The sequence below is a fragment of the Lampris incognitus genome, chromosome 16, assembly GCF_029633865.1.
Source record: "Lampris incognitus isolate fLamInc1 chromosome 16, fLamInc1.hap2, whole genome shotgun sequence".
NCBI classification, from domain to species: Eukaryota; Metazoa; Chordata; class Actinopteri; order Lampriformes; family Lampridae; genus Lampris; species Lampris incognitus.
In genome coordinates this window covers 5,215,946-5,240,664 of record NC_079226.1, presented here as the reverse complement: position 1 = coordinate 5,240,664, position 24,719 = coordinate 5,215,946, and the positions used below count along the sequence as shown (strand labels likewise).

General features: G+C 45.4%; 1 protein-coding gene across 4 annotated transcripts in view; it reads right to left on the bottom strand.

Moving 5' to 3' along the window:
- Positions 1-24,719, bottom strand: part of hectd1 (HECT domain containing 1) — a 66,681-nt gene that overhangs the window by 11,345 nt on the left and 30,617 nt on the right. The window contains exons 22-34 of one of the 4 annotated variants that reach the window (XM_056295262.1): positions 22,572-22,784; positions 22,292-22,402; positions 19,713-19,879; positions 19,313-19,489; positions 12,202-13,200; positions 11,204-11,425; positions 7,811-7,944; positions 6,782-6,938; positions 6,627-6,697; positions 6,327-6,478; positions 4,491-4,545; positions 4,003-4,231; positions 2,555-2,637 (exon numbers count right to left, since the gene is read on the bottom strand). In XM_056295262.1, coding sequence (XP_056151237.1) covers positions 2,555-2,637; positions 4,003-4,231; positions 4,491-4,545; positions 6,327-6,478; positions 6,627-6,697; positions 6,782-6,938; positions 7,811-7,944; positions 11,204-11,425; positions 12,202-13,200; positions 19,313-19,489; positions 19,713-19,879; positions 22,292-22,402; positions 22,572-22,784 — 2,770 coding nt within the window. The remainder of the gene's footprint in view (positions 1-2,554; positions 2,638-4,002; positions 4,232-4,490; positions 4,546-6,326; positions 6,479-6,626; positions 6,698-6,781; positions 6,939-7,810; positions 7,945-11,203; positions 11,426-12,201; positions 13,201-19,312; positions 19,490-19,712; positions 19,880-22,291; positions 22,403-22,571; positions 22,785-24,719) is intronic. The other 3 variants (XM_056295263.1, XM_056295264.1, XM_056295265.1) reach the window with 3 other exon arrangements.

The following is a 24,719-nucleotide window of genomic DNA, read 5'->3' as shown; positions in this document are numbered from 1 at the left end:
GGCTCAAACCCAGAACCTTCTTGCTGTGAGGTGACCACACTAACCACTGCGCCACCGTGCTGCACCACCGTGCTGCTACTTGGAACCTTCCTTTACAAAGTGTATTGATTTATTGGCCTGGTCCAATGCGACAGGGCTCGCCAACCACTGTTTTTAAAAGAATGTTTCTAATGACGCGGCCCCCTTTGCACATGAAATTGTTTAATTGCTTAAATAATTTTTTTCCACTTTTCAAGACTTCATTCAAAATTTATTTGAGACTTTGAAGGAGACATGACAGCTCTGGTCCCATGTCTTCAGGTGCGCCATATGTGGTGCAGATATGAGATCGCTTGGGGAGTTCTCCCTCCCAAAACCAGCTGTAGCAAGAAAGCAACAGCTCCAGAGTTTAGTTCTTCCCAACTTAACACATCAGGTATGAAAGCTACCTTAAACTACTTCTCATGGCTGGACAAAAAACTTCATAACTATGATTTTGCATTATTTTGACTCACAAACAAAGCTAGAGGACCACCGAGGTTTACAGCTGACAGGTGCAGGAAAAAGTTTGTGAACCCTTTTGAATTACATGGATTTCTACATTAACTACTCATAAAATGTGGTCTGATTTTCATTTAAGTCACAGTAATAGACAAACACAACCTGCTTAAAGTAATGACAAAAATAATTGTACTTGTTCTGGTCAATCGTGAATACAAGATTTAAACATTCACAGTCTAGGTTATGTATGTGAAACTGGGCTAACGAATTCTGCAAACGTTCATTTGAGTCAGGTGTTCATATCAAAGATGTGAGATTGGAGATGTGGGTTGTACAGGTGGCCTGCACGAAAAAAAAAAGCATTATTGAGAGTCTGCTCTTCTCAAGAAAGAAATGTGTTTTCAGAGAACCTTAACAGAAGAACTGTAGAGACGCATGAAGCTGGAGAAGGTCAAAAAAGCATGTCTTAAGACAAATGGAGGAAATCCAGTACTGTTGCTCGCTCCCTAAGACTAGGTCCCTGCAAAGGTCTCACCAAGAGCCCAATGTGTAATGCTGGAGGAGGTGAAAAAAGAACAGAGGAATGAGCGCAACAGCATCGCCTGCTGGTCAATAGTCAGGAGGTACAAAACCAGATGGGATTTAATGCCACCGGAACATGTGCTCTGCCCCTGTAGTTACAAGCCTGTGGACCGTTGTGGAAATTGGGAGGCACTAGCATGCCCTCGGTAAACAGTATTCAAGCGTAACCGATCTCGTAACTGTATCGTAACGCGAGTGCTCTTTGTATCCGTGCAGAGCGAACACACGAAGAAGCCTTGTTTTAGTTTTTGTACCTTGTACTAACTTGTGACAACTTTTATTTACACTTTCTGTGGAGGGACCAAGCTTCTAGCATCTGTAGCAAACCAAAGTTACATGGAATACACGCTGGATTTGCCTGGTAAGGCGCTGAAGTGGCTGAGGAAACCAATTAGACACTTAGCCATGACAGAACCCAAGGGTAGCATAAAAAGACCTGCAGAAATCTCTAGAACTTGCTTAAGGGTCTGTCCATGTGTCCACTGTAAGAAAAATGCTGGATGAGACCGGTGTTCAAGGAAGGACACCACTGCTCTCCAAAAAACACTGCTGCATGTCTTAAGTTTTCAAAAGACCACCTGAATGTCCCACAACACTTCTGGGACAATGTTCTGTGGACAGACAAGACCAAAGTTGAACTTTTTGGCAGAAATGCACACCGCTATGTTTGGAGGGAAAAAGGCACCGCACACTAACATCTCATCTCAATTGTGTAGCAAGGAGTAGGGAGGCTCATGGTTTGGGGCTGCTCCACAGCCTCAGGGGCTGGACAGCCTGCTATCATTGAGGGAACAATGAATTCAAAATTGTATCAAGAAATTTTACAGGAGGATGTCGGGGTAGTGGTCCGTCGCCTAAAGCTTAACAGAAGTTGGATGACACGACGATGACCCAAAACAGACGAGCACATCAGCAACAGAATGGTTTAAAAACGAAGAAAATGTGTTTTTTGGAATGGCCAAGCCGTAGTCCAGACCTTAACCCAACTGAGATAATGTGGCATGACCTGGAAAGGGCTGCTCATTTAAGAAATTCAAGAAATATTGGTAACGTAAACAGTTTTGTATAGGAGGAATGGTTTAAAATTTCTCCTCACCATTTTGCAAGTCTGATCAGCAGCTACAGGAAACATTTGGTGGAGGTTCTGGCTGCTAAAGGAGGTTCTGGCTGTTACAGGAGGTTCTACCAGGTATTAAATGCAAGGGTTCACATACTTTTACCAGCCTGGACTGTGAATGATTGAACATTGTTCAATAAAGACATGAAAAGTACAACTGTTTGTGTATTATTAGTTTAGACAGAATGTGTTTTGTCTACTGTGACTTAGATGAAGATCAGACCACATTTTATGAGTAATTAATAATACAGAAATCCAGGTAATTTCCAAGGGTTCACACTTTTTTTCTTGCAACTGTAACTACAAGTGTGGTTAGTGAGTGAAGGCCAGAAGTCACTCAGTAACGACGTTACTTCAACTCGTCTGTGTACCAACCTCGATCTGCTGGAGGATCTTGGTGGTGACCTTCTTACTGGTGAACTCTTCAGGGGAGGCATTGAACTGAAGCTCATCCACATCTACACACACAGGAGATACAAGTAATCATGTCATCTATACATCTATCAATTAGAGGTGCTCCGATAGGGTTTTTTGGAGCCAATCAGCACTCAGCAGAATCAGAATTAGTTGTATTGATCACCAATCACAGGGTGGGTAGGGGGGATGGGGATCTTCCATTTAAAGTGAATGGCATTATTTTCTTATTTACTATTTATAGTGATAAAAGTAACTATTCTTAACAGCCTTGAACAAATATTATAGTTAAGAGCTGAGAAAATATCATAAATTGAAAACTGTTTATTTATTGGAAGGCAACATATGCAACTTGTTCCATTCTCCTACTGGGTTCATGTAGATTATGACGAAACTGAAACCATTATAATAGCCTACGCTCGGCTAAAGGGCAGTTTAGCAAATATTTCAGCCTTCCTATGGAATAAAAGCTAAACGTGCTCAACACTATGACTATGTTTCAAAGCTTACGAAAGCATAAGAAACCATTATAGCCTATATAAAGCAATAAAAATCAATTCTAATTGAGGGAACAAAATACAGGGCCTTTCTAAGTGTAGGCCTACTACACATTTAGACAATATAAAATGGCAACAAAGAAAGACAACAGCCAAATACTTTATAAAGCATTCCTCAACATTTACATGTCTTTACAGCCTGCCATGGCTACCGTTCTTTAGCTTAGCCTGCTTCTTAAGCATCAATGGCAGGATTTTCTGTAGAAATATAAGCATCTTCTCATTTACGACATTTGCTGCTGTGCTGAAAAGTCACTCATTATCTACATTTATGCATGGCATGCAGAGGTAGGCTCGTGCTGCTTCTGTGAGTGCGGGGAAGCAGCGATTATTGTACCGCCGGCAAGCAAGCGTCTGTCTGCTTCATGGGACAAGCGGCTTTGACAGAAAAGGAGTCAGGTCCAGCTCTCAGCATGTTTTCTGCTACCTTTTTTTTATTAAAAAGAGCCAGCTCCCAGTACTTTTTCTGGGGGCTTGCAGCCGCGCACAGAGAAATGTCTCACGTATTTTGAGTTATCTGATCGGCTCTTCCGACCAGCCTTTATAGAGCTCTAATCAAAATATTTAGAATGAATATCACCTGATAATGATCAGTGGCCGATCGACTGGAGCATCTCTACTATCAATCCATCCATCTATTCAGCTGTCCATCTATTCATTCATCAACTCTTTTATCCACTATCCATCCATAAAGTATTTGGCAGATGCCTTAAGGGATTTTAGTCTAAAAAAAATAAGGTTCCAAAATTCATCTGTAATTAAAGATCTAATAGGTGCTGCTAAATTCAGTCTAATGGGGGGTGAGGTTCCCTGGGATTAAAACGACCACACAGGAGTAGAACTCCAACGTACCCTCCTGTAGTGTGCGTGTGTTAGAGTTGGGGTCTCCTCCAATGATATACAGTATCCGTAGTAACTGCAGCACATCCTCCACACCACAGGCATTCTGGCTGCAGCCCGCCTTGGCCTGTGCTGGCTCCCTGGAACCACCTAGAATCTCACTACTCTGATTGGCTGACAGAGAGCCTGGGCTAAGCCCCCCTGAGCGACCCCCACCACCGACACCATGCTCACAGAAGTCCTGTAAGGGGAAAGGTCAGAGGTCAGAGGATGTACACATTCTGAATATACTGGATCAGAACCCGTTTACACAAACAAAATAATACTCTATACAACCAGAGTCGTCATAATTATTCTCCTGGTTTTAAACAAGTTCATAAATAACTGTGGTTAACCAGTTACATCACAGAGAGAGAGAGAGAGAGAGAGAGAGAGAGAGAGAGAGAGAGAGAGAGAGTAAGAGAGACAGATATAAAGGAGTGTTAAAAAGAATGAATTACCATCTTCCCACTTTCTTTCTCTTTGTCGGATTCCTTCAGTTCTCTGTACATTATCCTGTAGGGGAGAAGACATTAAGAATCACTGCGGTGTCTGTACTGAGGTGACACTGACCTTACTGAGGTGATATGCTCATGTGATGATGACGTCCATTACATTTACATGTACGCATTCAGCAGATGTTTTTAATCAAAACTGCTTAAGTGAGTCAGAAATTAGCAAATAGGGTAATAATAATATAACCTTTTTTTTTCTTTTTTTTTTTAGAAGGACCAGGAGAAAAAAGGTTGAATTTAACAGCTTTATTTATCAAGGCACACCGGTAATAATTTTACTCCAAGGGTCCACGGTGGTATAGCGGTCTAAGCATCGGCTTTGTGTCGATGCAGTTGCCCACTGGGGACCGGGGTTCGCGCCTCGGTCTCATCAGATCCGACTATGGCCGGACTCGATGAAGCAGCAATAATTGGCAACACTGTCTTCGGGAGGGGGGCGGAGTTGGCTTGTGTTCGTCATATGAATGCGTCTCTGTGTTTGTCGAAAAAAGCAGTGGTTCGGCCTGGAGTCGCCTTGTCACGAAAGTGGTGAGGCGTCTCCTTTGAGACTGCCGGCCGGGGAGATGCAGTTGGAGAACACATGCAGTATGAGGGCGGGTGTTTGAACTAAAATAGGGAGTGATTGGCCACTAAATTGGGAGAAAGAGGGAAAAATCAGAAATAAATGTATAAATAATTTTACTCCAAAGGGTGGAAGCGGCTGAGGTGATGAAATAAGTTTGTTGTAGTCCTACTCTTGGTCGGGATGGTTTTCCTGCACATTTAACACACAATGGTATTCCAATTGTATCCGACCAATTATCCCACTCTTCTGAGCTGTCCTGGTCGCTGCTCCTTCCCCTCTGCTGATCTGGGGAGGGCTGCAGACTACCACATGCCTCCTACGATACATGTGGATCCGCCAGCCGCTTCTTTTCACCTGACAGTGAGGAGTTTCACCAGGGGGACGTAGCACGTGGGAGGATCACGCTATTCCCCGTCCCCCCCGAATAGGTGCCCCGACCGACCAGAGGAGGTGCTAGTGCAGAGACCAGGACACACACCCACATCCGGCTTCCCACCCGCAGACACGGCCAATTGTGTCTATAGGGACGCCCAACAAAGCCGGAGGTAATACAGGGATTCGAACCACCAATCCCCGTGTTGCTAGGCAACAGAATAGACCACTACTCTACCCGGATGCCCACACAATGGTGTTCTGATATCAGAAAGACTTAAAACAAGCACAAAACCGTCCAGACCCAAGGCACGTCCCACTAACGCCCCTCTCAGGTCATCCGTGAGTGAGTGACCACAGTTTGCGACGCATTGCCCTTGGCGGCAGTTGCAGGTCTGCCGTGGGAAGAAAAAAAAACTGCCATACTGGTGAGCTGACCAGTTCTTTTTTAAAATCGACAATTTCTCACAGTCTGCACTTATTTTCTCACTACACGCTGTGTCGGTTGTTGTGTCACATGCCAATGGTGCAACTGAACAACACAGCTGTCAAACAATTGGCTGTTCGCGTGTTACTTGTAGCATGCTCCATTATCAAAGGATATGATAGGCTGTGTATGAGCCAGGGAGGGAACATGCATGTTTGTTGAGCTTTCATGGTGGTTTGCATTTAATGTATTTAAGTGAACCTATTGAACATTCTATCAAACCATTTTCTTATTGCTACTGATGAAGTGTCTATCGCCGGTACGCATCGCCACATCATTTAATTGCCCGGGCCTTTTTTCTCCTACCAAACCAGGCCCGGCTTGGCCCATCGTGGCCAGGTCTCCCCAGACTGCTTACGTGTAGGTGGGCTCCCAGATGCGTCGGAGCTTGTCGGACTTGATGGCTCCATTGCAGGAGAGCTGCAGGAGCCTCTGGACGTAGAAGAAGATGGTGGACTTGTAGTTTGAGAGAGGAAGCTCCACCTCCCGGCTTGTACCCAAGCCTGCCACCTTCTCACACACACACACACACACACACACACACACACACACACACACACACACACGTGAAAACATACAATAACACATCCATACAGAGTTGCAACGGATAGTGGGGGGGTGACAGGTAATGGTTGGAGGGTGTTAATGTCCTGCCTACCTTCAGGATGAGGGCCAGGTGAGGGGATGGGGTGCACTCAACCTCCTCCTGCACCTCCGAACGAGGAGTACCTGAGGAGAGCAGGAGCCACTGTGAGCAGAATGTGTGTATGTGTGTGCATATTCGTTTCTGTGTGTGTTTGTGTATTTATATACCAGGTGGTGGGATCTCCAGGTCTGTAGTCTGTTGGACATTGGTTCTGCCAGGCCGTGGGTCGAAGGCTGGTACCAGGGCAGAAAACTGTCTCTTCAGGACAAAGTCATCGTCCCACGTCCTCCTTCGTCCTCCCTTGGTCTCATACTCCTCCTCCTCCTGCACCAATGACGGACGAGGCACAGTTGTTCTCCATCACCACTAAATAACATTACTCATGGAGCAAAGCATTATGGGTAGCTATTTAGCCTATAAAGTGTTGCGTAGCCCTATCTTGAGCCCTCTAGCCTTTTAGAGTCTGCATAAACAAATGCAGTCATGCTGACAGTATGCTGTCATACTAACATCATGCCATCATACTGACAGCATGACGTCAGTAAAATGAACTGAACTCCCAATCCCTGGTAGTACTTGTGCAAGCTCTACTAGTGAACAATCCCTGGTAGTACTTGTGCAAGCTTTACTAGTGAACAATCCCTGGTAGTACTTGTGCTAGCTTTACTAGTGAACAATCCCTGGTAGTACTTGTGCAAGCCCCACTAGTGAACAATCCCTGGTAGTACTTGTGCAAGCCCCACTAGTGAACAATCCCTGGTAGTATTTGTGCAAGCTTTACTAGTGAACAATCCCTGGTAGTACTTGTGCTAGCTTTACTAGTGAACAATCCCTGGTAGTACTTGTGCAAGCCCCACTAGTGAACAATCCCTGGTAGTATTTGTGCTAGCTCTACTAGTGAACAATCCCTGGTAGAGCTTGTGCTAGCTCTACTAGTGAACAATCCCTGGTACTACTTGTGCAAGCTCTACTAGTGAACAGTCCCTAGTAGTACTTGTGCAAGCTCTACTAGTGAACTCCACGTGGAATGGAACCTCCGACCCTGGACGTGTGTACCGAAAGTTAACACACTTTCCAACAAAAACTGAGCTGTGTGGAAGTACAATGACTACAGTAGCTGTGGGTTGAGTATCAAAGTAATTTAAAATGTATGCACGTTTCATGCGCCTCCCACAGATAAGGAGATACATCCATACCAGCACCTCCTCATACTCCTGGTCCTCCTGATTGTCATCTTCATTCTCATCATCATCGTCGTCAGGCTCCGGCAGGTCCTCCTCATCGTCCAGTTCGGCCAGCAGTGTATTAGCACGACAGCTGTCCAGGAAGTCTAAAGGAAGTACATTGAGAACATTAAGTTTGGGGTGTGAGACTGCACCTCCTAACCACAGTGGCTGATCCATCCCATAATTGACTTTCACTGTTTCCCACCATTTAGGAAACCAATTCCTATGATGGACTAGATCAGGGGTCTCAAACTACCAGCCCGCGAGGCAGTTTTGTGCGGCCCAGGCTATGTTTTAGATTTATTAAGCGATCAGGACCGCGTATCCATTTTACACACTACTTTTGTGTGTGTGTGTTTTTTTTTTTTAAACGTTTCTGTGTTTCTAGTTCCAAGTACTCAGTTAAGACCAGTTGTGAGGCCAGTTGCAGATGACACAGCCTAATGTCAGTTACGCACACACACACGTGCACACACACGCGTGCACACACACACACACACACACACACACACACACACACACACACACCAGGCAGCGTGAGTACATAAACCCAGCAGGCTAGCCCACTGTGAAATACCTCACGTGAGCTTGCTGACATAAATTATTGTCGCTGCTTACAGATGTTTTGTAAAAATGTACTTTCAAAAGCCAGTAGAAAAGGTGACCAGGAGCACTGATAGCTCCAAGAGAGATGGACATGCGACTTCTTCTTCACTAAATTTAACGTGCCTGTGATCTGTCTGATTAGCAAGGAAAAGGCTGCCGTCCTGAAGGATTTCAACCTGAAGCGACATTACACTACTGAACATGCAGAGGAGGAGGATCGGTGCAAAGATGAAGAGAGGGACAGAAAGGCAGCACATGTTCAGACAAGTCTGTCCTGTCAGCACAACTTTGTTCACAAAGCCAAACAAGACTGTGATGCAGCTGTCCAAGCTAGCTATGTGGTGCGCGAGGTGATAGCGAAGGCTGGTAAGCCATTTACACAGGGACAGTTTCTGAGACTGCATGCTGCAGGTAGAGAATACCGTTTGCCCGGAGAAGGCATCTATACTCAGAAACGTCAGTCTCAGCCCAATACAATGGCAGAACAGATCAGCGAGCTGTCAGGCGACATTTACAGACAGTTGTGCACTAAAGCAAACAATTTGACGCACTCAAAGAAAGAAAGTTGAATCAGTTGATCTGGACATAAGGTTTACTGAGAGAAACGTTTCATCACTCACCGAAATGACCTCTTCAGTCTCAGCTGACCACCGGTACCCCACCCTTATAAACAATACAGTGGCATGAAGAGGTCACGCAGATGAGTGACGAAACAGATGAACTGACTCAACTTTCTTTCTTTGATTTTCTTACCTGGATTATCGAGCATGCACAGACGGATTTCACGCACTATAGTCTGGCATTTGATCAAAGCACAGACGTAAATGAGGCTCAGCTCGCTGTATTTGTAAGGCGTATCAATGACCATTTCAAGTTAACAGAAGAACTGCTAACTTTATATCCAGTGCAGGGAAAGATGACAGCCAAAGATATATTTCAGGTGCTGTGCAATGCAACCAAGGGTGCTGGTCTGCCCTGGAATAAATTGGCTGGAATCACCACTGATGGTGCCCCGTCAATGACGGGAAGAAAAATATGGGCTTGTAGCACTGATTCAAAGAAAGCTGGAGGAACAGAATGTAGATCCTGCAGTTGCACTGCACCCTTCACCAGCAGGCACTCTGCAGCAAATGCTTGAAATCTGACAGTGTTATGACTGTTGTAGTGAAATGCATTAACTACATCAGGTCAAGAGATTCTGTGCGTTTCTGGAGGAAATAGACGCAACATATGGAGATGTGTCGTGCTTCACAGAAGTGTGCTGGTTGGGCAGGGGCAGTGTCCTGAAAAGGTATTTTTGAATCGAGGGGGGCGATCAGAGAATTCATGAAAGAAGGCAGGCTGCATGTTCTTGAGCATGATGACCCAACATGGCTCATGGATTCAGTCAGCTATCTGAGTTGATATCACACAGGCAGCTACTGCTAATTTAAAACTGCAGGGGCAGACCAACTTGTCACGCTAGCATCCGATAGTGTGAAAGCCTTCTCTGTGACACGCAGATTATGCAAAAAACAGCTCACAAAGAAAAGATCTGTCCACTTCCCAACATGCCAGTCAGTTATTGATGATGGTGCCAGAGTCAGTGCTGATGAGTATGTGATTGCCATTGACAATCTGCAGCAGGAGTTTGAGCATCACTTTTCTGATTGTAAGACTCACAGCAGCACTTTCCAGTTATCTGCAGACCCCTTCTCCTGTGATGTGGACAGTGCTCCAACACATTTCACATGGAGCTCACAGACCTGCAGTGCAACACTGAGCTCAAGGCAAAGTTCAGAGAGGCACAAGGAAAGCAGGAGATTGCTGGACAGTTTCTCAGAGAGCTTCCCAAAACATCTCCACAGTTGTCCAAACTGTTCAGGCAGGTCATGTGTCTTTTCAGCAGCACTTATCTGTGTGAGAAACTGTTCTCAAGCATGACCTTTAATAAATCAAAGTATAGATCCAGACTGAGCTATGACCATTGCAAGGCTGTCCACTGCCCTGTCCCTGGAAGCAAATGTGCCTCACCTGTGTCAGCAGAAGAAGTGCCAGGTTTCTGGCAAGACCTGGGCCTCAGCCAGGCTACACTATGTGCATAGTTACCTAGTCATGTGAAAACTCTGAAAAAATGTGAAATAATAATAAAAAACAATGTGAAGTTTATATAGTCGAACAGTTTTTTCCTTAATCCCTATCGCACCAGCCCTCCTCCATAAGACCACCTGTCAAGTGGCCCCCAGGTAATTCGAGTTTGAGACCCCTGGACTAGATGGTCTTCTCCAAGTCTGTACAGGAACAGTAGAGAGATACATGTGATATGGATTTGTTCCCAAGCCAGAATGGTTGTGAGCAAAAACACAACTTCTAGTTACATTTGATTTCAGAATGAGTTCAAATAACAGCTTGGTCAAACTTATTCTAAAAATAAACATGTGGCCTTGCTGCAGTGGACTGACTAGTGTTTGGACTGTTTACCTGTGTCTGTACAGTTAACCTGTGTGCTTGGGGTTAACCTGTATGTGTAGGTTTGATCTGTGTCTTTGTAGTTAAGGTTATTGTGTGGAGTTAACATGTGCGTGTATGGTTAACCTGTGTTTGTATGTTTAAACTGTGTTTCTAGAGACAATACCGTGGGGAACGTTAATAGATTAATGAGCTGGAATGAGACCATAAGGATGGACTCATGTTGTCCCTACGGTGAGGGAGGTTAGCAGGACACTGCAGGTTACAGAGCAGAGGCAGCCTGGATGCACGTGTGTGTGTCTCACTAACCATACAGTGAGAACTCTGCCTCCTGACCAGTGTCACTCTCACTAGACGTGGACGTCAGGCTGGTTGTCAGGGTGTTGCTTAGCAACTGGCCGACCGACAGCCCGGTGGTTGCCGTGGCTACGTTATTGCTGCTGGTTACTATGGAGGTTGACATGGTAACGGTGGAGGTTGTGCCGGTGGTGGTGAGGTTAGGAAAGCTCTGAGCACCCATGAGAGGAGAAGCTGCAAACAAACAAACATACATACACACATACAAATAAACAAACAAACAAACCAACAAACAAACAAACAGAGAATCAGCCGGTTAGTAAACCAGGAACGGGTAGCAGCTTAGCTTAGCTTAGCTAGTCAGGTTATGTGATTTTTCCTTCTGTAGGGAGGGTAGCGAGACAGGACCACTGGTTTGCTACTGACTAAGAAATGACCAGTGGCTCCTTATTGAGGATTTTTGTCTGGGTCTGGACAGTTAGTCTGCTCAACCTGTCAACTTTAAAAGATAACCAACCTGTGTGTGTCTAGTAAGATCTGGAACACGTAAGCTTTGTTGCCTTGCATGTGAGCAAAGACTATGTACTATATTTAGCGGAGTATATTTGCAATCATAGTAAGCAGTAGTTGTGGCAATAGTCAACATGGAAGTAGCAGTAAAAGTTATAGTAGTAGTAATAGTAGTCATGGAGTAGTTTCAGTATTGATAGTAGTAGCTGTTATAAAAGTATTGTCCTTTAGTAGTGACACTTATAATTCTAGTAGTAAGTAGTACTAGCAGCAATTGTTACAGCAGCTGTAAAACTAGTAGTGCTAGTAGCAGCAGTAATACCAATAGTAACAGTTCTAAAAGTAATACTAGTAGTTCTAGTAGTAGCAGTTATTACTAGTAGTACTCATTATGTTCTTGCCCAGGATGTTAGTATTGATGTAGCTGTAGTTATAATGATGGTAGTAGTAAGAGTAGTATTAATAGTACTAAATGCAGTACTAGCAGTCGTAGTACTTACTAGCAGTACTCATAACATTCCTGCCCAGAGTGTTGGTGTTGTTGTCACTGCTGCTCCTGCTGAGGTTCATGTTGTTCGTGGCGTTGGTGCGCGACATGTTGGGCGCCCGGCGGACAAATGATTCCATGAGGCTGGCCTCGCGGGATGACAGGTTTGGCACACTGGCGCTGGAGCTCATGGGTGCCCCAGCAGCAAGCAGGGAGCTGACGGACAGACGGGCGCCAGCAGCCGGGCAGAGAGGCCTCTGAGAAGGCGTGTCTTTGCTGGAGGACTCGGACACGGAGCTGACGTCAGGTGAGCTCACGCTCACCAGGCCCATGGAGATGGCTGTGGCTGGATCTGTCACCGTGGCAACCCCAGCCGCCACTGTCATCTCCTTGTTCCTAGAGTCATCAGTGGGAGCGGTTGTGTCGGCTGTCAGTGTGCCAGAGCTGGAGGCAGAGCCAGGCCCCCCATCTGTGGCTGAAGACAGCACCACGATTGGCTCCTGCTGCCCGTCAGAACCCGATACACCTCCTGTTCCTCCTCCGACAACGATGCCTCCTACCCCGGAGCCCTGGTCTAGCAGGAGCCCCTCTGCCCTCCTCTCCAGCCTCAGCCCCCCAGCTCCCCCACCAGGCCCCACCGAGGAGCTCAGGCTGATGTCAGAGGAAGAGGCCACGCTGCAGACCGAGCTACTGCTTCCCTTCCTGCTGGAGGCGCTGGCCCCACCCAAGGAGGCGGAGCCTCCTTTATCAGGACAGTTATTTTTCACCAGGCTGCTCCACGACTGCTGCTGCTGCTGGGAGGAGGTGCAGGCGGAGGTGGTCCCACTGGGTGCCGGAGTCGGGGGTGGTCCCACCGTGGAGGGGGCGGGGCCTGAAACAGTGGATGAGACAGGTTTGGGTGTGGCAGCGGACTCAGGGTCGTACCCTGGAGCAAGCTTGATGTCAAACTTCCCTTCAGCGCCCATACGGTAAGAGTTAGAGGCACCGGAATCCCAGGTTACATCAATCCAGCCTGGATGGACAGAGAGATAGGAGGATATGCACGCATGGATGTCAGAGACCCGGCAGAGAGGGGTAGAGACAGACAGATAAAAGGGAGCAAGAGAGAGAGAGAGAGAGAGAGAGAGAGAGAGAGAGAACGAGAAGCAGCTGAGAGTCAGAGGGAAGCTCTATAGCGCCACCCACTGGACCAGATCAGAACATGATGCTTTAGTGTCAGATTCTCCTGGACAGGACTGCTCCTGTCACCACAGAACAACAACATCAAAATCCTATCACTGAAACTGGAGTTTTAAAATGGGACTAAAATGATGGAGCGGGTTTTACTGGTCTGGTCCAGCAGGAGCAATAAGAGAAAGAAATCATAAGAAACACAAAAACAGACAAAAAGCAAAGAATAATTTTGCAAATGCAAAGCTTAAAGGTCTGACGAGAAAACAACAAAACTGATCAACAACACCAACAAGAATAAATCTGACCAACATAAACAATTAAAAGGTGCAGTTGTGATACAGTGGGATGATTCAAGAGCTGCTATATGTGACATCAACATGCTCTCAGCTGATGGATGAAGATCAGTAGCTCTGCATACTGACCCCCCCACCCACCCACCCCACCCCCGCGCAGCAGGCAGGCAGGAAGTGAAAGCAGAAGGTGGTGAAAGACGAGGGAAAGTAGGAAGAAAGTCTTTAAGTGTATTTGTGCTGCCGTACACACTCAGCTGTACTTCTGTATAATTCGGTTGGTAGAGCAAGGCACAACCACTGAGGATTAGAGGTTCAAACCTCATGCTAATGTAAAAAGCCATGTTTTAAAAGACAAAGTTGCTGACTAGATTTCATATCACAGTTACATTTACATCAAAGTATTGAAGTTAATTCGAAATGTATAAATTCTTATACTAGTTTTAACTGTTTGAAGGCGTGTCAGACCTGAACTGTCCTACTGGGACAATACAAGCCAGTGATAACCTCCAGGCTAACATCTGTAAGAACCAACTTCCACCAACTGCTGCCACTTAGGAGACCAGAAGTGGCCTGGGGCCTCATTTTTAAAGGTTTATATGCCCAAAAATGTTGTGTAAATGGGGGTGAAATGTGTGTACGTATATTTCACCTTGAAAGTCGGGATTTATAGAAAAATTCTGTGCAGAAAAAGGTGCACATTTCAATGCATCCTTTCACCCATATGTAGCACTTACACCAAGTTTTTCAGACACAGGAATAAATGAGGCCTGATGGTGAGATCGCAAACTTAAGTTTAGTCTTCTGATGAAAAAAACAGATAAAACCACTGCCACCTGTCCATTATTCTATTAATGGTTTTATAAGGTGAAATCTCACTGATTGGCACCAGGGCTGTAACTAATGCTCACAGTGACTTGTGTAATGTAAAATTATGGCTGCTTTGGCATTGCTTGAAGACTTAGCAAATAGAAGATTTAAACATGAACGCATGTTCAGGGACAATGACGACTTCCTAGCCCAAGATGACGATGAATGACTAATAAACAGATTCAGATTACCAAGAGCCATTCTCTTAACATCTGTGCTGAACTAGGCCCTGCTTTGGAATGACCCACCCAGTGGAACAGGTCCATCCTTGTGCAGGTACAGTTATTGACCACTCGGGGCTTTCTGGCAAATGGGTATGTTCCAATGTGAACTGGCTGATAAAAGTCTGGAATATTGCAGCCATCCATAAATGCTATTATGCCAGCAGTCTTGAACTGCCATATTAATGACCTGTTTCCTTGAGGTGATTCTGTATGTGGCAGGAGTGTCGGAACAGTTGAGACACGTATTTTCCAAACACCACGACTCAGTCGCTTTCAAACCCCAAAACACATTGTGCCAGAAATTGGTCCACCCCAAGGATCAGGTCCCCCGGCACAAACAGAGCAATATAGTGTACGCTGTTAAGTGCCAGGAGGATTGTCGTGACTTGTACGTTGGGGAATCCAGACGCTGGCCAAGAGGATGGCACAACAAAGAAGAGCTAATTTGTCATGCCAGGACTTCACAGTCTATACCATCTACAGGCCAGTGGCCACTCTTTCAAGGATGAGGATGTGCACATCCTTGATAGGGAGGAATGCTGGTTTGAATGGGGAGTCAAAGAGACCATGGATGTAAAGAGGGAATGATCATCCCTGAACCGAGGGGGGCAAAAGAGTACATCTGTTGACATCTTACAATGCAGTGATTGCAATCATTCCCAAATCCTCTGTGAATAGTACACATGGTCATTGAAATTCTAGTTAATACTCACGGCAATTTGTATATGAAACTGACCATTTTTGGTGGTTATGCCACTGTATTGTTTATAAGGGTGGGGATACCTGCAGTCAGTTGAGACTGAAGAGGTCACTTAGACGAGTGATGAAACTTTTCTCTCAATAAAAGTTGTGTCCAGATGAATTTATTCAACTTTCTGTGATTTTCTTACCTGGATTATTGACCATGCAAAAAGACGTTTTATTAAGGTTTCCTTATCCATATATAAGGGGGGGGGGGTCAATTCGTCAAAAAGGATAGGTGCATGGACTTCATCTTCAAATAAAGTAAGCAGGCCTAAACACACACACACACACACACACACACACACACACACGCACAACCAAGATTGTCATATCCTATCTGTTGTTAACCTTCTAATAATAGCCTTGTGAGTGCCATTTCTATTGTTGTTGCTTAAATTTGAGTGTGGTGCATTTCAGTTTTCTGTAGTTGTATTGGCAGCACAGTGGCGCAGTGGTTAGCATGGCCGCCTCAAAGCAAGAAGGCCCTGGGTTCAAACCCCAGGGTAGTCCAACCTTGGGGGTCATCCCACATTGTCCTCTGTGTGGAGTTTGTATGTTCTCCCCGTATCTGCATGGGTTTCCTCCGCGGGCTCCGGTTTCCTCCCACAGTCCAAAGACATGTAGGCCAGGTGAATCGGCCGTACTAAACTGTCCCTAGGTGCGAGTGTGTCGGCCCTGTAATGGACTAGTGGCCTGTCTAGGGTGTCTCCCCACCTGCTGCCCAATGACTGCTAGGATAGGCTCCAGCATCCCAGGACCCCAATTGGGATGAGCAGCTTGGATAACGGATGGATAGTTGTATTGTTAACTGTTTGTTGGAGAAGAGGAACTCTTCTGTGAGGAATCTGTTCGTAGACTAGTTAAGCATTTAATACCACAGTCCTCTCCTCTGGTCGGTCGGGTTGTCTGTTCAGGGGGGAGGGGGAACTGGGGGGAATAGTGTGATCCTCCCGCACACCCTGTCCCCCTGGTGAAACTCCACACTGTCAGGGGAAAAAAAGTGGCTGGCGACTCCACATCTATCGGAGGAGGCATGTGGTAGTCTGCAGCCCTTCCCGGATCGGCAAAGGGGATGGAGCAGCAACCGGGACGGCTCTGAAGAGTGGGGTAATTGGTCAAGTACAATTGGGAAGAAAAAAAAATAGGGGGGGGGGGGTTAAAAAAAAAAAAGAGGAAGGCCAAAGAGGAGGTTTATGGAAATGGTGAGGAAGGACATGCAGGCGGCTGGTGTGACAGAGGCAGAGGATGAAGGACAAGATGGATGATTCCCTGTGGCGACACCTCTCGGGAGCAGTCGAAAGCAGTAGTAGTAGTAGTAGTAGCAGTCGTAGTATTGTTAATTGTGTTGTAGAGATGAGGAACTCTTATGTGAGGATGCTGGCTGTTCGTAGGGTTAACCATTGAACACCATAGTCCCCCTCCAGACTTAACACCAATCTCAGGTATCTAGGACTCAAACCCCAGCCTGTGTAGCTGGATCTTGGACTTCTAGTCGGGTCGACGCCAGGTGGTGAGGATGGGCTCCAACACCTCTGCCCCTCAACACAGGAGTCCCTCCAGGACTGTGTCCTGAGCCCCCTTCTCTAATCCCTGTACCCCCACAACTGCATGGCCCCGCACAGCTCCAGTTGGGTAGTTCAGTTCACTGACAGGAGAGAAGTCAACAACTTGACACCGTGGTGCCAGGAAAACAATCTCGTTCTCAACCTCCATATGACCACGAGCTGATCGTGAACTACAGGAGGAAAGCAGAGAAGCTGGACTCCATCACCATCAGCGGGTCTGCTGTAGAGGAAGTCAGCAGCTTCAAGCTCCTCTGTATTCACATTACCTGCTGTGCGTACACAGTGTTTTAGGATGGAATCTACGCTAAGTTTTACAAATGAGGCCCCTGGTTACTTAACGCATGAACCAACTCAGACAGATAAATTATACTCCAACAAGTTGTGCAAGTAAAAGTCAGGTTCAAAATCTGGATTGTGCTTTCATAAAAATTTTAGACATTTCTTTCTTTGCCACTTTAATCCTAATGCCCAAATTATACCAACTACAGTGGAATCAAAACACAGCGGTTGCTTTCACCTCTAATTTAGCTGCAATCAAAAATATTTCCAAAATTCTCACCAGGGCAGCACGGCTTAGAGAAGGTGAAGGAATATTTCTGCTAAACATTGCAAATGGGTGATGAGTTATGATGAAACTGGAATTTTTTCATTAATATCCCAAAAAATTTTCTGTGTCATGTAACTTTGTTACAATAGGGGTGTAACGGTACGTATATTTGTCTGGAACTTTTACGTTACGGTTCAGTACACAGAGTCATACGGAGAATACACGGTACCGCTACACCCCTATTGCCCCTTTTCCACTCATTACATGGTACTGGTTTGACTCGACTCGACGAGTGTCGTTTTCCATTACCGCAACAGTACCCCCTCAGTGTAGCTGGTCTGCATGGATTTTGGAACCCGCTCCAGTTCTTTTGGAACCTCAACAAAGATGGTACCAGAGAAGTGGTAACAGTTACCAAAATGCAGGTACTTTCCAGTAATGGAAAACGAAAAAGTCGTGTAGACCATGTAGTGGAAAAGGGGCATTTGTTACCTTTGTTATGAACTACAGACAGCTGGGATTCTGATGATTAATACGATCCATTTTTCAACTGTATTGACTGCACTATGTTCACTGCTCACTTTTAGAAAACACAAGTGTGTTTATCGGTGGGTGACTTCCTTTTTCGAAACGCACAGCCATGCCAGGGATGGGGGGGTATTAAAGAGGGAAGGTGGGGAGTAATTAAAAGAGGGTAAGTGATTGTGTGTAGGTATGCAAGAGGGGTACACAAAAAGCAATACATCATTAAATAAACAGAGGCTTAAAAAAAAATCAAACTCCCATCAGATCATATGCGCTTCATTTTCAACCCGGTACAGCCCAAAACGAGGGACGGGTTAAGAAGATATGGACTGATAAAGAAGAACTGTGGTCAGGACCTCATGAGCCCAGTCAGAGAACTTCTCATAGTTCAGTGATTCTCTCTACCATCTACTGCCTCTTAAGAGGTGGAGGACAGTAACAGGTCAGTGTCTGACAGAAATCAACTTCACAGTTTGTTTGACTGGCCCACCACGTACCTTGGGAGGAGATGATTTGTTGACTTATTTAAATGTTAGTTTTATCTTCTTGTTCTCCACTGAGCTACATCTCATTTTACACTGAACAGAACAGCTGTCGGTAGAATGATCATTGTTCTCCTCTGTTTTGCTGTTTATATTGGTAATTAGTCCTACTAACCTATGGGGAAAAAATGACAAACATGATATAACTGTTATTGCAACCGTTTAAGTATGGCCCAGGTTTGAGCTACAGTTATATTTCTTTTACTTTAGTCCTTACAAAAGATCACAGCTGATTTAAAGGCAGCGAATGATTGAGGTGACCACCAGCCCGTCTGTGGCTGGTAACTTTACTTTGTAACCAGCCATCACTTGGAGGTGTTGTTGTACTCCAAACATCTAGTTACTGGTTTGGCAGAGTGAAGTTCAGTCACACCCATCTCGCATCAGCCTGTTTGGCTTGAGACAGGTTAAAATCACAGCAACACCCCACAAATATGCAACAGGGATAGAGAGAAAGAGAGAGAGAGTGAGAGCTGTGAACATACACGAGGATGTGAGGGAACCACACTCCGCTACACTGGTATGATTGTGGCTGGAGAATCCAGGATGAACAAGTATCTCTGAAGGCCAACGACTAAAGCCAGTTTCCTGTTTTGAATATGACAAAGTTGCAGTGGCTCGAGTGGTTCTGTGTGGGTTCTTACCATTGTGGGCCTCCCCGGTGATGGTGCCCTCCCCTGCAGGGTTTCCATCCTGGTCACGCCACTTCCAGTCAATCCCGCGCACCACCCGGGCCCCGGGGACGATGTACTTCATCATCTGGGTACGAAACAAACGCCTCTGACGGCGAAGGTTCGCCTCTGCCTCCTTCACAGCTTTACCTGGGAGAGGAGGAGGAGGTGGGAGAATATCAAGAGATGAGGAAAGTAATGGGGAGGAAGGACATGAATGGAGGATAGAAAATACATCTACTTGAACTTCTAATTTAATATCTAATTTAATAATACAACATCTAATAATATCTTATATCACATTAAGGAATAAATTATATGTATCCTAATGTAATGTTCTCTCTCTCTCTCACACACACACACACACACTCACCAAGCTGGTCTTCACAGACTCCGGTGACGGTACCATAGATCTCCAGACCAGACAGGGAAAGGTAGTGGGTCTGACCGCTGGCGTTCTTTCCCATCTGTTTGATCCGGATGTGTCGCCAGCCCTGTTTCTCCTCTTTGGACGGATCCAGTGGCCAGGTAGCCGTGGAGCTGACACACACACACATACACTTTCATAACTATAGTTGTACGGACTTTGGTCCACTGACAACACTGACCTATGACCCTAACCATCAGCACTTCAAACACTAAATTAACCAAATGCCCGACTGGATACGTTGTCATCTTAAAACGCCTGATTACTGAAGCTGGGAACAGCTTGACTAATGTGAACATACAGCTTTTAGAAAGGATGACTGTCAAACAGTGCATCTGGAAAGTATTCACACCACTTCACTTTCCCCACATTTTGTTATGTTACAGCCTTATTCCAAAATGGATTAAATTCCTTTTTTTCCTCATCAATCTACACACAATACCCCATAATGACAAAACGAAAAAGGTTTTGTAGAAATTTTTGCAAATTTATTAAAAATAAAAAAATGAAATATTCCACATACATAATTATTCACACCTTTTACTCAGTACTTGGTTGAGGCACCCTTAGCAGCGATTACAGCCTCAAGTCTTCTTGGGTATGAAGCTACAAGCTTGGCAGACCTATATTTGGGGTATTTCTCCCATTCTTCTCTGCAGACCCTCTCGAGCTCTGTAAGGTTAGATGGGGAGCGTCGCTGCACAGCTATTTTCAGGTCTTTCCAGAGATGTTCAATGGGGTTCAAGTCTGGGCTCTAGCTGGGCCACTCAAGGACATTCACAGACTTGTCCCAAAGCCACTCCTTCGTTGTCTTGGCTGTGTGCTTAGGGTCGTTGTCGTGTTGAAAGGTAAACCTTCGCCCCAGTCCGAGGTCATGAGTGCTCTGGAGCAGGTTTTCATCAAGGTTCTCTCTGTACTTTGCTCCATTCATCTTTCCCTCGATACCAACTAGTCTCCCAGTTCCTGCCGCTGAAAAACATCCCCACAGCATGATGCTGTCACCACCATGCTTCACTATAGGGATGGTATTAGCAAGGTGATGGGAGGTGCCTGGTTTCCTCCAGTTTGGCAATCAGGCCAAAGAGTTCAATCTTGGTTTCATCAGACCAGAGAATCTTGTTTCTCATGGTCTGAGAATCCTTTAGGTGCTTTCTGCTTTCTGGCAAACTCCAGGCGGGCTGTCATGTGCCTTTTACTGAGCAGAGGCCTCCGTCTGGCCACTCTACCATAAAAGCCTGATTGGTGGAGTGCCGCAAAGATGGTTGTCCTTCTGGAAGGTTCTCCAATCTCCACAGAGGAACGCTGGAGCTCTGTCAGAGTGACCATCGGGTTCTTGGTCACCTCCCTGACCAAGGCCCTTCGCCCCCGCTTGCTCAGTTTGGCTGGGTGGCCAGCTCTAGGAAGAGTCCTGGTGGATCCAAACTTCTTCTATTTACGAATGATGGAGACCACTGTGCTCTTCGGGACCTTCAAAGCTGTAGACATTTTTTTGTACCCTTCCCCAGATCTGTGCCTCGATACAATCCTGTCCACAGACAATTCCTTTGACTTCATGGCTTGGTTTCTGTTCTGACATGCACTGTCAACAGTGGGACCTTATATAGACAGGTGTGTGCCTTTCCAAATCATGTCCAATCAATTGAATTTACTACAGGTGGACTCCAATCAAGATGTAGAAACATCTCAAGGATGATCAGTGGAAACAGGATGAACCTGAGCTCAATTTTGAGTGTCACAGGAAAGGGTGTGAATACTTATGTACATGCAATATTTCATTTTTTTATTTTTAATAAATTTGCAAAACTTTCTGCAAAACCTTTTTCACTTTGTCATTATGGGGTATTGTATGTAGATTGATGAGAAAAAAAAAGGAATTTAATCCATTTTGGAATAAGGCTGTAACATAACAAAATGTGGGGAAAGTGAAGGGGTGTGAATATTTTCCGGATGCACTGTATGTATGGAAAACCCAAGGCTGATAAATACACTTTACTGGAATTTTCATTTTCATTGGTAATTCAGATTTGTATCCTGAAAGTACCAGCAGCAGAAAGGCTCAAACTCCAGTTTAATCCCTTGTATTGGACATACTATATGGCTGACAGTGTAGTGAGGTGGGCTGGAGGTATCTGCAGTGTATAGGAGATGCTGGTGTTATTGGGGACATGATGCGGGTAGTGTAGTGTGTTGTGTAGTGAGGTGGGCTGTAGGTATCTGCAGTCTATAGGAGATGTTGGTGTTATTGGGGACATGATGCGGGCAGTGTAGTGTGTTGTGTAGTGTACTGTAGTGAGGTGGGCCGGAGGTATATAGGTATCTGCAGTGTATAGGAGATGCTGGTGTTATTGGGGACATGATGCGGGCAGTGTAGTGTGTTGTGTAGTGTAGTGAGGTGGGCTGGAGGTATCTCCAGTGGATAGGAGATGCTGGTGTTATTGGGGACATGATGCAGGTAGTGTAGTGCGTTGGATCAGAACCAGTTAAATCATGTCAGCAGTACAGTGGGGTGGAGGTATGATCAGTACCCTGGTTCATTGAGGCTGCAGTCATCTACATGTGTGTAGAGAGTGGTCCAGCTCTGACCATCTTTAGACACCTGGAAGACCCAGTTCCTTAGCGCAGAGCGACCATAACCCCTGAAAACGAGAAAGAGAAAGAAAGAGGGAGACAATCAGAGACAGAGAACGGTGGACGGAGGAGAAAGAGAAGGAAAGAGTCCGGTGGGAGAGAAGGTGGCAGAACTGAGGATGTATAACTAAATCAGCTAATGCAATCTGCATCAAGTAATTTATTTTGGTTTAGTACCTGGCATGTCTCAGGGTGTAGGCAGAGGGGATAACCCAAAGCCCAAGGTCGACAGCGAACCAGGCATTTTTATCATCGTTGGTGTGACAGTTGAGGGCGGAGCTATCCCGACTCAGGATGTCCTCCAGACGGCCGTAGGGGAGGTTTCGGCCCTCTGATGATGTCACCACCACCAGGCCGTAGGCAGCAGGGTTTACCCACTCATAGGCCGTCCTTCAGGAAGGGAACATGGAAAAAAAGAAAATAAGAAAACCAAATTCGGATGATAAGTCCAATTCCTTACATATGGGTATAAAATATTTTTTTTGATAATTCAAATTGTTATTCTTAGTTTTTTTAAACATTTACACGTCATGTTTCTGTCCTTGTTTCTTTTTGCCGAGTCTCCAACCACAACAACCTCATTATGTGTAAAATTACTTCGATTTTAATTAAAATTAACACAAATCTATTTTGGTAATGACACGATCTTTGTAGTTACATCAGAAAATACTCAATCTTCAGTGACCATTTCTTGTTTTGCTGTGTTGCAAAAAATAAAATATGTTTAAATGGGATTGTTTTCTATTCCTTAGAAGTTGTTCTCTACAATGCCAAAATGAATGAAGTGTTTAGACATCTTCAAAATCATATTTCTAAAAATCCTGAAAATTACTTAACTGATAAGTATTCAACCCCTTTGTTTTGAGGTGCATTCAATTTTTTTTTTGTTTAGCAAAAATGATTGGTACATGATTTTTTTTCCTCCCCAATTGTATCCGGCCAATTACCCCACCCTTCTGAGCCGTCCCAGTCACTGCTCCACCCCCTCTGCTGATCCAGGGAGGGCTGCAGATTACCACATGCCTCCTCCGATACATGTGGAGTCGCCAGCCGCTTCTTTTCACCTGACAGTGAGAAGTTTCACCAGGGGGACGTAGCGCGTGGGAGGATCACGCTATCCCCCCAGTTTCCCCTCCGCCCTGAACAGGTGCCCTGACTGACCAGAGGAGGTGCTAGTGCAGCGACCAGGACACATACCCGCATCCGGCTCCCCACCCGCAGGAACAGCCAATTGTGTCTGTAGGGATGTCCGACCAAGCTGGAGGGAACATGGGGATTCGAACTGGTGAACCCCGTGTTGGTAGGCAACAGAATAGACCACTACGCGACCCAGACACCCCTATTTGTGCATGATTGTACAACAGAAGTATAAACAACTTATTCTGAACTTAACTGAATTCTTACAATAGAAAAGGAGATCACCGCAGTCCTGCTGTCATGAAGACCAAAAACTACCTGGAGGCAATCAAGACAGCTTCATCTCTCCAGACAGCTTCTTGGTCCTCATGACAGCAGGACTGATCTGAGCTCCTATTTCAGTTGTTTATATTGCTACTTTACAAAAATATTGTTCTTTTCTATTGTAAAAACTGAATACACCTCAACAGCTAGGGAAGGTCTGACAAAGATTGGCAAAGCCTTGAACCTTTCCAGGAGCATCATGAAGTGCAGTGTGTGTGTGTGTGTGGGGGGGGGGGGACACCACCACAACCCAGACTACCAAAATCAGGCCACTCCACCAAACCATGCAACCGGCTGAAAGGCACAGTTGTCTGAGAATTGACTAAGAGGCCAGTTGCAATTCTCATAAAGCTGAAAAGAGAAACTGCCCAGAGAGACATGATCTCTTCAGCACGCCACCACAGATTTAGTCTCTATGGGAGGGGCAAGAAGGAAGACATTTCTAAATTGAGTTATTATTGATGTTTGCTATAAGCCAAGTGACAAAATCTGGAAGCTTCTAGAAGAAGATTTGGTGGTCTGATGAGACTGAAGTTGGCCTGAAGGCAAAGCGCAATGTTTGGCTAAAACCAAACTCGCCTGACACCCAGGGAACATCACTACCATCAAGCACAGTTGTTGCAACCCGTACGGTTGCAAGAGGGAACTGGAAAATTTGCTGCTGTCAAGGCAAGATGGATGGAGCTAAATGCTGGCAACTCCTAGAGGAAAACTGGTTTTTAGTTGGCAAGAGATCTGTGTTTAGGGCAAATAGTCATGTTCCAACGGGACAATAACCCAAAGCACACAGCAAAACCTACCAAGGAATGCCTTACAAAAGAAGGTTAGCATTATGGAATGGCCCAACAAAAGATCAGATTTAAA